The 13,919-nt window shown below is 41.0% G+C and overlaps 1 protein-coding gene across 1 annotated transcript in view; it reads left to right on the top strand.

Moving 5' to 3' along the window:
- The window catches only part of GATA5 (GATA binding protein 5), a 67,881-nt gene that overhangs the window by 40,197 nt on the left and 13,765 nt on the right, over positions 1-13,919 (top strand). Inside the window, exon 3 of the mRNA XM_069243159.1 lies at positions 7,562-7,731. Coding sequence (XP_069099260.1) covers positions 7,562-7,731 — 170 coding nt within the window. The remainder of the gene's footprint in view (positions 1-7,561; positions 7,732-13,919) is intronic.

Below are 13,919 nucleotides of genomic sequence, written 5' to 3'. Positions count from 1 at the left end.
TTGCAATAATTCAACAGAAAAGCACAAAACCACACATCACTACCACAACAAAATGCCACGTATAAAATATGTACAAGCATTCTTGTCACAGATTACGGCTTTCAGATAGATGCTTTCACAGTGGTGGTATAAGTGTTTGCATCAAGCACTGTCTTATTTACCTCCAAGGATATGAAACAATGCTAGTTAAAAAGGTTTTGTGATCAGTCCCAGTTTGTCAGTGGCCTTGAGCCAGGGCCATGGGAAGCTTGACAAAACATCATGGAGACCTGGTGTTTGACTCTGAAGGTCTCAGAGACCCACCCAGTGCTATTCAGAGAGTTGGGATGATGCATTTCAAGGTGACACTTGTGTCTAAATTCCACCTGCCGCGCCTAGAGCAGGAATGGAGGACACAGTTGGGTTAGGAGATCAAAATGTTTAGTTTGAAATGCATTTATTTTGAAACAAATTTTGTGAAACTTAATATCAAAATTTCATAGGATCTGAGGTTAAAGCATTTAGCTCAAACACAATTAGTTTGAAAATGCCACGTTCAAACACAAACAGGTAGATATTAAAACACATTGCTTCCTTTCTCTATTATCTATATAATGGTAAAAAAAACACTTTCATCACAGGTTTGAAAAGAAACATTTTTAAAACTGCTTTGTTTTCTTTTTTAAAGGTATTCTCAGGAGTAACTCGAGTTTGGCATTTAATACCCCTTGATATTAATTTAAAATGGAAGAATTACTTTTCTTCCTCAAATCGTAGCCAGTTTTGAAGCTAGAGGCAAATTGTTGTAAAGGCATGAATAGTGATGCTCAGTGTTTTCAAACTACATTTTTAAAATCACAAGTCCAATTACTTGGTGCAAGATACCAGAGACCACAACAGTAAATATTCTTAGGATGTGGAAAGGCCCCACCAGCATCCTTTCAGTACAAGCTAAACCCACAGAATGGGGAATAATTATAGGACTCCCTTTTTTGGGGGTCAAATTACTCCTCAAAATTTCCATTATCATGTGGAATACTGGTCCCATGTACCACCTACTATTCCAAGCAGGATCGCGGTGCGGGAAAAATATGGGTTAGAATAAAACAATGCATGAAAACAGTAGCCAGCGATCCTTGAGGGAGGGTGGTGTGTGGAACAATAAAGTCCACTAAGACAACATTTCCAGAGATTTCATTGACCATGGATGAGTTTTGAATTATAAGGTATAAGGTTCTGGGATTTTTGTCTGTAGGAGGTAATTCTTAAGAGCAGATTTTAAGATGCTGAGGCAGCCAGCGGTTCTTAGACCAAAAGTTAAGTGACACAGGGCAGATTAGGTATTGAGTTCAGTGATGTATGAGAGAGCATAGAAGCAATGAATGGAGTGGCAATCAGTAAAGAATGAGCTTGTTTGTGGAAGACCTGTTCACAGCAAGGCTTTCGAGAAGTTCCCAGACTATAGCAAGGACTTTGAGGAGGATCCCCGTTTCACCTCAAGAGACAGCCGGCTTGATCCCACCGAGAGAAGGGGAGTATTTCATTTCTAGGCTGTGGTCCGAAAGAGATTTGAAACTACAGATCCCATTCAGGGGGAGTCAGTGAGCTGCATTGTTGGTGGACTAGCTAACCTCACGGCTCGCAGACTTCACCTGTCTCTTGCCCGGGTTCAGCTTCATCTAGCTTGCATACATCCCTCCAGCTAGCCACCTCAGCCATGAACGGACAGGTGTGTTTAGCACATCTCTCTAGACGAATTGCCGCAAAGAGTTTCTGCTTTGAAAGAAGACCTGCAAAGAGAATTTAGAAAAGGGATTTTTATGGTTGTTCTAGATCTGACAAGAGCTCAGTCTCGGTTCCGATGACAGCTGAGACTGCCTCAAGCGCACAGCAGGTCTACACTGAAGGTGTAGTAGGATCATGGGTTTTGATTGGATGGGCCCGGTGAGCATCCAAGGGAAAGTGGCTAATTTCATCTCAAAGGGATTGAGCGTTTTCCCTGAATGTGTTTGTGTGTCTGCGTGAGGCAGAGCTTTCAGGCATGGGAGATGGCGTCCAATAACTTTTTTCTGGTTACAGGTCTGGCTATTCAGCGGTGGGTGTAAAGTGGTGAACTTTCTGGAGACAGGCAATGTGATGCTGTGGAAGGTGGTCCACATAGTGGCTGAAGTGAACCAGGGTAGAAGATAGGTCTGTGCAGACCAGGGCAGTGGCTGAAGTAAACCAGGGTAGAACATAGGTCTGTGCAGACCAGGGCAGTGGCTGAAGTGAACCAGGGTAGAACATAGGTCTGTGCAGACCAGGGCAGTGGCTGAAGTGAACCAGGGTAGAACATAGGTCTGTGCAGAGCAGGGCAGTGGCTGAAGTGAACCAGGGTAGAACATAGGTCTGTGCAGACCAGGGCAGTGGCTGAAGTGAACCAGGGTAGAACATAGGTCTGTGCAGAGCAGGGCAGTGGCTGAAGTGAACCAGGGTAGAACATAGGTCTGTGCAGACCAGGGCAGTGGCTGAAGTGAACCAGGGTAGAACATAGGTCTGTGCAGACCAGGGCAGTGGCTGAAGTAAACCAGGGCAGAAGATAGGTCTGTGCAGAGCAGGGAGCCCTGTGCATTGCCGAACATACAGAGACCGCTCATCACATTTTTAGGGAGCTTGCCCTGTTTTTCCATAATTAAAGAGGTGATTGCACTGGTGCAGAGATAAGAGAATGAATTGAGAAATCATATGTAACACGTGCTAATTCAATATGTGTTGTATAGAGTTTAGCAAAGCATACCTAATACACGATCAAGTCATTAAAAAACAAACAAACTGGATTTCACGGTTTTTGCTACATGTATACAATGGAGGTGATGATTTTTTATTCAAACATATGTCCAATTTTATATAGATATATATATATATATACATGCATATGTATGTATATTTATCCCTATTCATTATTCCATCACCTTTTTGTATTTGTCTATATCATTTTGTGTCCTGTGTAAAAACTTTGTTGCACTTGGTATATTGCCATATTTAACCAAATCAATGTCCTTGCCTTTCAACGCATGAAGTGTTTTCAAGCTGTATGCAGTATAACAGTGCATCAATCTAAAACAACACTCTTGTAGTAAAGGTTCCTGTGCACATCCATGGATGTTTCAGCTTTCCTTTTCTTAACTCGTTCCCCTGTGAATGGGAAAAGCTCTTGCGCTGTCAGTCGTAACTCAAAGCATGGAGGGTCAAACTTTCAGCGTTTCACTGTTTTTTTAATAGCTAAATACAGGAAGGAAATTAGATTGGTTTCCATTTTATCTGCAAAATCAGTAAACATGGAAAACACAGAGCCCTATTTATGCGTCAGGGGAGGCCATGTCAGGCTGGGGAACACAAGGACAAAGGGACTTTTTGGAGTAAGTATGGAAGAATGAAAGTAATATTGTTTTACGTACTACGCCTTGGTGAACTGGCCCCAAAACATCTAAAATGGGATAAAACTGAAATATCCAGGGAATATTAATATAAAATTAGTATGGATAGTAAGGGCATAGATGTCATTTAGGGTTCGCCAGTGGTCGCAGCTGAGACCCCTAGCTTTCCCATTGCGACCCCTGGCACTGCCTCTGCGACCCTTGACCTCAGAAGTGGCAAAATCAGTGCCAGTAACACAGAGGCAGCTCGTTCTTATGGACATTGCTTGGAGCTCCACTTCCTTGTTTTCAATCAGTGTTTTTATTACACTAATAGTGAATAATACGTTATTCACTATTAGTTTATTAAAAATGGAGTACAGTAAGCTGGAATATGACCCCGATTGGTAGCTGAGGTAAGTAAAAACACTTTAAAATGTTGTGTGCATGTTTGCAGGTGAGAGTGTGCTTATGTAAAAAAGAGTGTGTGTCTGAGTGAATGTGTGTTTGTGCAAGCATGTGTGTGAGTAAAAGTAAAAATGAAATGGCGTGTGACGTCACTTCTATTACCCCAGGCTTTTTGGTGAATTGACATCCATGAGGAAGGGATGTGTCTGCTTTGCTCTTTAACACTAGAGAGGTGGATGTTTCAGGGCCAAATCACAACGTCTTGTAAGAATACCAAAAGGAGTACTACTCAAGTACTGCTGCTTGTACTGATAAGTGCTTATGTGAAGTGTCCTCAAGGCGTCAGGCTGAGACAGACAATAATACCTCAGGCTGCAAGACGCCATGCCACTGGGAGCTGTGTGCCAGAAATGAAAGATCCAATTCCTGGATGGAGGACAGACCTGTCCCTGTACAGACAGACACAGACACACAGTGGAATGTCTGAAGTTCTTGGAAAAGATGACTCCCAAATCCAGCTTTTATAAACAGTCAAAAATGACCCGAGGCTTCCAGGGAATGGCACAGATTGGATGTTCCTGAGGTCGGTCTGTGGGGAGATGTTTGTTGTGTTGGAGGGGGGAGAAAAGCTTGTAAAGAAAAAAGAATACCACGTATCTTGCCAAAAAGTGAAGAAAAAAGAAACCAAATTGGTCTCCAAAAGTAGTTCCTTCTTTTTGCTTAAAATGGGCCTGTTTCTGATGTGCCGCTAAGCCACAATGGCTCGATTATAATTTTGGAAAAAAGTAACATTTTCGTGTAGGCATATTTCTGCATTTTTAGACCCAGAATTCCCAAAGTATTCCTTTGTGGAAAGCGTTCTAATGTAACACGAGCGGTTGCGAAAATGATCAACACGAGCCTTCGAAATATGTAGCTGTTTTTAAAATGAAAGTCAACAAAAATGTCCAAAATGAAACAAACCCATTCGTTGAAGCAGTGAATCTCATATGTAAGGTAGAAGATTTCACACTATAAGTTCCTTAATAAAAAGATACTAACTTTCACCCTAAATCTCTCTGAAGAGGACTCAGTGATTTTAAATTTCTCTGTAAAAGACTGTAATCCTCCACTATAAATTATTAAATCTGTCATAGATCGTCTGAATTTAGGAGTGAATACAGATAATATGAAATTCGTATACTGTTCGTGAATAAATTACCTAAATTATGCAAAAAAAACTTTCTCTGCCAAGTTTTTACCGAATACATTTTTCAAATGTAGGTTTCTTGGGTTTCAAAGGCATTTTATGTCCGAATCATGCAGGTATGAAGGATGAATAAACGCATGTTTGGTTGAATCATGCAGGGAGCAGCCCACCTAACACAAAATGAGATCTCGCCAATGTGTCCCCGTTCTCTCCATTCTTCTCAGATAACTAATGTCACTCCTAGTGCCTATTTTCTTTTCAGGAGCGTCTTGTCTGACTCTTTCTCTCTGAGAGAAAATGACCCCACCTCGTAGGTGTGTCACTTTTCCCTCACCCTTTTGCTGTGGAATTGAAGAGGATTACGGTATTACTGCAGTGCATCTCTTCATGCCTGTCCATCGCCAGCCCTGCCAGGTAACACGCACCAGGGGTTAGACTAACGCATTTTAGTGTGGTGTTCCGCATCACCGCACTAAAATGTATTAGTCACGTATTATTAGCTCCTGAAAACCTCCTGCGCAAGGGAAAGCTGGGTGTGGCCGTGACTGTCAGAAGCTGTATTAACAGAAGCACAGGAGTGCTGTTCACTCAGTGGTGCAGAGAAGACTCTTAATGGCTTCAGTGGTCTCTGCGTGTCAAGAGTCACTGAACTGTATGTAAAAAGATTGGCATTTGTTTGTAGAACATACATTTTCCATTGTCCAACTCTACGTTCTGGTTCCGTTTCGCACTGATCCAAGATGGCTGCAGCACCTAACTTGGCAACGTACATGCTAAGTCCCATCAACTTTCCGGTGAGGTACGTCCCTTAACCATAAGAGACACCGCGACATCCAGAATCTTGCAAGAAAGCTGTCGTTCCACTAGCAGAAGAAAAAATGGAGGCCTTCAAGCCCACAAGCAGCGGCGCCTCCCGAGGATGGCCGGGTACGATGAGGACGATGATGAAGTAGGGAATGCTATCCATGGGAGCGTAAGTCCTGTGTGCCGTCACAGCACTCGAGGCCCAATGTAATTTTTTTGGTATCAAAAAGGCTGAGGGCTTCGCCGTGGCAGTCGGGACCGACGCTGCTGTGGCAGTCCAACCGCCACATTACAACCCTGTTGGTCAGACCACCAGGGTACTGCCATCACCGCCGGGATCGGTGATCCCGACGGGCTGATGGTGGTGGAGGTTGCAGTCAGCCAGGGTGGCACTGCATGCAGCGCTGCCCTGCTGATTACGACCTGGTTGTCTGCCAGCCTTTTCATGGCAGAATCATTGCCATCAAAAGGCTGGTGGAAAACAGGTTCAGGGGGCCACAGAGGGGCCCCGGCACTGCCCATGCACTGGGCATGGGCATTGCAGGGGTCCCCTGCCCAGCACCCAGTGAGCATTGCGAGGGTGCTGGTGCCCCCTGGGGCGGCAGCATTGCCACCAGCTCGATCATAAGCCGGCGACAATGCTGCAGCCACTTTCCCACTGGGCTGACAGGCGGAAAACTTGGTTTCCACCCATCGGGTGGAAACCAAGTGGAAAAGTCATAATGGGCCTGACGTGGAGGTATGGCGGCAACCTCCCCGTTGGAAGTTCGGTGGACAGGTCTTTCCATCTGCCGAACTCGTAATGAGACCCAAAGTGTCGAGCTGTGAGCAATGGATCCTTCTATAGTCTGAGTGCCACAGTAGTTGAGCAAACTTAAAGGTGCAGTGTTTTATTGAAGAGTTGTAGCCAGTCCAGCAACAGGGAAGCGGCCCATTTATACACTGCACGGCCCAAAGACAGTGACTACGTACCAGCGAGCATAAGTATAAGTGAGCAGTCACAGGTCCCGGGAAGCAGGAGGGCTGGGCGAGTTGGGAAGCTGTCACCACAGTGAGACCAATGACACCTGTTAGACAAAGGGGCAGTTTCAGCTCCTCTGCAAAAGGAAATAGATAACTGGCATGCTCAAGGTGAGCTCTGCTCGGGTGCTGTCTGAGGGGCTGTAGGGGCAGACTTACAGACCCTGTTACAGCCTACAGAGTGGGAACATAGTGAAATATGCCTGGGCGAGCCATATCGGATAGAAACTTTGAGAGATACCCAGGAAAAGATATGTGTGGCCTAACAGGGGATTGCTCACAAAGATCAGCAAAATCATACCCCTAGAGGGTCAAAGTTATATCCTCCTAAGGTTCTCGCATGCACAGATTACTGTTAATATAATTGCCAGATCTATAGAGGTCAATAAGAAAACACTAAATAACACAAAATACAGCATGGGTGAGCTGAGTTGTGTGGGAATAGCTCATAAGTCTCAAGCTATAAGATCGTCTTCTCATATTTCAGTTAACTTCTTAGAGTTTCTCGTTGCTCAAATAGGTGTAATTTCTGAAATGTATGTTTCCCTCATCTTCATCGGTTGATTTTGCAGGCAACAAAGTGTCACTCATAGTTGTTGAATTGTCAATCATAACTACACTAAAAGTATGAAAATATCACACATAGCAATCTGAAACCTTGGCAGCTATGCGTCACACGAAAGGCATGTGTGTCCTGTAGCTCAGAGAGAGATGTTTCATCTTCCACAGAGCATTGCCTCTAACCACCTGTATTTGTTCCCTGCAGAGTACCTGGAGGAGTTTCCTGGAGAAAGCCGGGAGTGCGTGAACTGTGGGGCGATGTCGACTCCACTATGGCGACGAGATGGCACTGGGCACTACCTGTGTAATGCCTGCGGCCTCTACCACAAGATGAATGGTATCAACCGGCCCCTCATCAAGCCCCAGAAGAGACTGGTAAGACTCCCTCTGCACTTGAATTTGTGAATGTACACCTACATCCCACCACCCACACCCCGCCATGGATCCAGTTTTTACTCCACATCTGGTGCCCTTCACTTGAGAGTCAACAGTATTTTCAGAATTTTATTTAGGTGTTTTACCATACCAGAATGGCCATACAGACATGAACATAAACTACAAAACCTAAACACATTATACATTTTACAAATTGTTAATACAACCATTTTTCATTAAGCATATTAATATACACCCCCAACACTATTTTAACAATATTTTATTTAAAAAAAACAGTATCTAAAAATTTACCAATTCTCCCACTTAAAATGAAGTCATTACATTTCATTATGTACACCAACATATTATTAAATGTTGGAATTAGGGTTTTCCTTAAATATGGGGTCAGTCACTAAGCATGCTTCAGAATCAAGGAGCTCCAAAAAAAAATCTACGTAAGAGTTTGTACCAATGGTAAACAGAAAGCATTGGGCCTCCCAAGCTTAGGAGTGTTCAAACAAACCCCTGTAACTTCTGCTGGATGAGCTGCTCTATCCTCATCTCTAACATCTATTGGCTCCAGCCATTAAAAAGATAATAGATATTCCAGTGGTATGTAGTTGCATATACATGAGCTATCATACAAGCCCAATCCGGCTTCAAAATTAGCATTCCTTGTTACCAATTAATATGGGTTTTCCAGCCTCACAATCCTCCAACAATTGGCCACTGTTCTCCTCCACCCCTAAATAATCCAAAATTCATGCCCCAGTTAATGCCAATGAAACTGCACCTTCTTCTTCATGGAACTATCTTTTTATAGAATATCTCAATATGCCTTCATTAGCTGAGTCAACTTGACGCAAGTATGTTAGACACCTCTCAAAGTAGTTATATCTAATATTTATCATTCAGAGCTCTAACCTTAATATGAGATTTTGAGCTCTCTTACACAAAGAGAGCCAGTTTTTCCAAATTGTTATTTCTGCACTTCAGTAGTTTTTAGGTGTTTCTAAAACATAATCTCAGGAATATTAACATAAGAGTTTACAAGCTTTGCTTCATATGTATGTTTTAACATTCCTGCAAATTGTCTCCTAATTTGAATATCAACTTTACGGAGAGTTTCGGCTACAATCTTTGCATGAGTAACCACCACTTTATCATTGCCCATCATAGACAAATTACTTTCAAATGTAACCACTAAATAAGTATATTTAGACATGAAATTCTAAATTCCTCTCAGCAAGCCTCCATGAATATTTTTCTACAGTTTACGGTCTTCAATTTACAGCTTCTGCCTATACCTTCATCACACATCGACTGTCCATTTGCTTAAAGTTCTGTCTGTATAACAAATATCACCCATTTACTACACATTATGAACTTGTCCTACCACAAGTGGCCCCAATTCATACAAGAAGATGTGTCGGGTGTAGCACAACCATTTACCAGGAATCCAGTGCCTCTTGACAACAATGTAAGCAAATTAGCTCCCTGATGCCTCATTATTTCGAGTGCCCCTTTCAGAACTGTTTACACCTAGATGTGCCTTTGTTAGACACCTCCCAGCGCCACTGTACATAAGTTGCAACACCAACTCCTGATATACACTACACCCCCATTCCAGGCCACATTCTACTCAGGTTGTTCCACCCAGACTCCATTTTGTATGGGCTGACTTTCCTCTGAAACCACTGGTCAAGGTTCACCTCCTTCCAAACCTCACAGTACACCAACTCCTGTCTCATCAGCCAATCCCTCGTTGTGCATCTGCTGCACAATGCCAGACCTCACTCTACAGCAGTATCCTTCCCACCTAATCTTTGGTAACCAGTTGCCCCCTTCTCAGCACATTGAACACTTGTGACCTCCTCCCTACTTGACAGCACATGAGCTGCCACCCTCCACATCACCACTGGATGCTAGCCAGCCTCTGCCTGGTACATGCCCCTTCATTCACTGGAATGATCTCTTCAACCACTAACTTGTTGCTTATACTTCATCAACTATTACCTTGTTAGTCTATAAATAACAATAAAAACTACTGCTTTACAATCTTGATCTCAATAATAGTAAATTAACTTAACTCTGTCCCTAACCTTACCAGTGGTAATTGTTAATTATGTTAGTATTAAGTACATTAAATTAAATGTAAACAATAAGGAACACTTACCCTAACATAGCCAATATTAAATATTTAATTGTATTACATATATTAAACTAGTTTGAATAAAATGCTTACCTCAACCAACTGCTAATAATAACCCTTACCAGTATTGCAAATGTTATTATAATAATTACATCAAATTTGATTAAACATAATTATATTAAAAGGTAAGGTTCAGGTACACTAACTGTAAAGCAGCCCTGAGCGAATGTTAAATATTTAAATATGCTATTTAAATAGAACCTTTAAACTAACCGTAAGGCTAACCCTAACTTACACTAAGTATTTATTATATTTTATAAATTCAAGTAGATTAATTTATTTGAAAAAATAAGGACATTTTATCCTAACCTATAAGGTAACTCTACCCAAAGATAAATATTTAATTATATTAGTTAAACAAAATTAAATTAAATTGACCTTTAGATGAGGTACTAGTAACCATAACGGTAATGTAATGGCAAACAAGGTAATTGTAATCATGTGTTAAATATGACAAGTAAATGTTTGATAATGAATGCCCACACCTCTACTGAGCCCACCGTTCAAGGACTACCCTTTCCCTATAGATACAACTATACAATAGGGTTCTGCACAATTTGCATAATTTGCATTTGCATAATTATGTGAGATGTTGGAGAAACGATGTGAATTTCAGTGTAATTAAGCACAATGTTAAGCTGGCACTTGGCTCTATAGTTTAGCATGAAATACATCTTTGCATCTATTTTTCGACATGAGGACACATCCAGCACTTAAAAAATAGCACAGAAAACACAAGCACTGTAAACAACAGCACCTGCTTTCTGTCGTGCTCATTGTTCCCGCACACTTGCATTAAATTTTCACTGCAAATGGTGAACATTTACATGACGTAGCATAATAGCAAAATTTTGGATATTTCTTGCAACAAGAGTAATGCAAATTTACTAAAATTGTGCAAGATTACACTGATGTAACGTAAATTTCACTCAGGTCTCTCGTACACCTAATTCAATAATAGCGCTGAGAGGTGCATCCTTAAACGTGCAACAGTTTAGCTATGACATGCCAGAAATGAAAGATATGGAACATTACCATCTGTATATTTAAATCTACTGCCATTTTCAATTGAAGCGTTGTATTCCGATTAAAATGACTTTGATGCAAGATGTTCAGTTTGCAAACTGAAATCAGACATGCAAGTAATTTGTTTTTTTGGCTCTGCTTCTTTAATTTTATTTGGGGTTTTCTTTCAAAATTTGCTCTGATACGCCAGTGATTTCTACAGATTTTATGTACAATATTCAGGAATAATGAACACTGGGACCTTTATAGAAAGAAGGTCATGGTAAGCATCAGTGGCTTACAGTAAGGCATATGGTCACTTCAATTGTTTGGTTAAATGAAGATGAAGCCACAGTTATTTGAAGGTTAGTTTAATGGAGACATTATTATCACTGCTGACATTGTTTCTTTGTGACTCTGTGTTGTAGACCACAGGCAGGAGTTTTGTCATCCAGGATAAGTGGTATCTGTGTTTTTGTCAGTTATCTTGTACAGAAGGTTTGACTCTGCTCCAAAGACTGTCTGAGTTTCTCGCAGAGTCCAGGCCCTATCCTTCTCAGGGAGCTGCAATGTGTTCATGACATGTTCTCTGGTTGACAGATGGTGTGTTGTGAACTGAGATTCCATATTGCAATATAGAAAGGGCAAACCTCTGTACCTACACTTGACTCTTCTTCTTCACCAATTTTTGCATGGTCAAAACACTTCAAAATGAATCCTGGACTCCACCGGCACAGAGAGGAGTGGATGGTAGACCCCGTTTCTTCCACTTGAGAGACAGCGTGGTGGTGTGGTTCATTCATCTATTAAATCTGTTGATGAGTTGCTTGGCCTTTAACAAACAATTCCAGTCACATCACAAGTCCTCTAGTCAGCGCCTCTAAATGTCTCGTCAGAAGCAGTGGTGGGAGCAGCGTCAGCGTGTAACACACACCGATAAACTTAATTGAAACTGCTTTGTTAGGGACAAATGGTGCATAACAATGGTTGTGGAGAAGATCGTCAAATGTACACACCCCCAGTTTATGAGAGGTACTGGTGTGGATTATAGTTAGATGATGGGAGAGTATGAGTGGAGTTATTTGAGTACAGGGACATACTCCACCTTCTCAACTTTATGAAAATTCCCAAAAGTGCCACAACATGTATGGGCACCTTATCAAGTACTAAGCTAAACACCAACATTTGTGGAGCAAGAGGGGGTGATTGTGTGTGTGACGGAACTGAAATCATCAATTTTTAAAGGATTGGTGTAGAACAAAAGGTGTTTTGTGGAGCAATATTTGCACTCAGACAAAAACGTGTGCTTATCTTTACCCTTTTCAATTTCCTGGCTGTTATGTATGCCACTGCCATAAGTTAGCCACGACATAAATTCCACCCCTTTTTCACCCAATGCAAAAGTGCCTCTTTTTTGTCAATAAGATCTGCCTATATTTCAAACTGAACACACTCTTTAGTTCAGCCTTAACCAGTGTTGTGAATTGCATGGTGAGGGATAGTTAAAGAACTGGCATTGATATAAATTACAATTGTTGTTAGTTACACCACTTTTGTAAATCACCCTACTCTCTTTCATGCTACAAAGTCTTACCACAGTACTTCTGCAGTAAATGTTAGAACACCTTGGATGTAACAAACAACCTCCCTGCTTTACAGCGTCAAACCTCTGGGATGGAAACCTGGCTTTCGTTGTGTACAGCGCACGCTCTTTTAACGTAAAACGTACAATGTACATACAGTGCAATGTACAACAATGCTTAGAATCAAATGGTAGAAAATAAATACACTTCAAAGTCTTATGCTCGTGCAATCGAAACCAAAGGTGTTACACGATGCAGCCGTCAAATTTCATTAAATTTGAAGATCTTTTAATAACAGTGTTTGTACATATTTTAAGGAGTTGGCATTTTAGTCACAGATAAATTCACTTTTGTTGCACCCATAAAGCATCCCACTAGCATAAGAGAACTTTCTCATGCATAAATTTGGTTAAACCACCGTACAAACACATTTCAAACATTAGCAAAAATGCCATTTACTTTCTCAATTTGCTTTGAATCTTAATATCAGACTATATTAAAATATATCTTTATATATATATTCATCCTGACCAAAATAATTTGCATTATATTTATGGTTCAGTTGTAGAAAGAGTTACAGAGCTCCCATAATATGTGGGACTTGTTTTTTAATATTCATTTTTTAAAAACTTTTTTTAACCGACACTTGCAAATCCTGTAGTTGCTGGAGGGAGATGGTGGTTGGTTCTTAAGCTGAGAGATTTTTCTGATAAAAAAATATTCACTTTTTCTTGTTTGTGACCATTCTTGTCCAGTATAAATTGTAAAATTCCCTTCCAACCAACAAAAAAGAGATATGGGCGAATTTACTAAAATGGGTTTAATTTATGAGTCCTGAAAGCTATGGCTGTTTCTGCACATAAGCTTCAACTTTTGAGGGTATTTAATATCCACCCATATTTTTAGCAGCACTTACGCCTAGTCCTTCTGGTTGGCAATAAATATGTTGATAATGTTTTCATGTATTTTGCTATTTTTGTATACCGCTAACCAGATTAGGAATGGCCAACTGAGGGCTTTGCAGACGATATGGGTGTGAAAATCAGTAACAAAAGTTACAAGATGAGCGTGAGGTATATCCAAAACAAATACCGTGTCAGATTAGCAGAGTGTAATGATATAAGGATTGTATATAAGTGCTTTATCAGTGGAAGCGGTGGTGAGGGATTTGAAATATCAACATAAACAATAACGATAGGCTTGTGACAGTAGCTAAACCACTGAAAAAGGTTAAATGTCTTTTTAAGTACATCACAAGTACTATTGGTTATAATCAATGGAAAGATGGAGTTCCATAACTTGGTAGCACTTCCTGATAAGGCCTGTTATTTTTCCTTGAAAGGCAAGTTGCAAATTGTCTGAGCTATATAGGGATTGGGATCCTCTTG

This window comes from Pleurodeles waltl, chromosome 7 (genome assembly GCF_031143425.1).
Source record: "Pleurodeles waltl isolate 20211129_DDA chromosome 7, aPleWal1.hap1.20221129, whole genome shotgun sequence".
Lineage (NCBI taxonomy): Eukaryota > Metazoa > Chordata > Amphibia > Caudata > Salamandridae > Pleurodeles > Pleurodeles waltl.
This window is presented reverse-complemented; position numbering and strand designations above follow the sequence as displayed.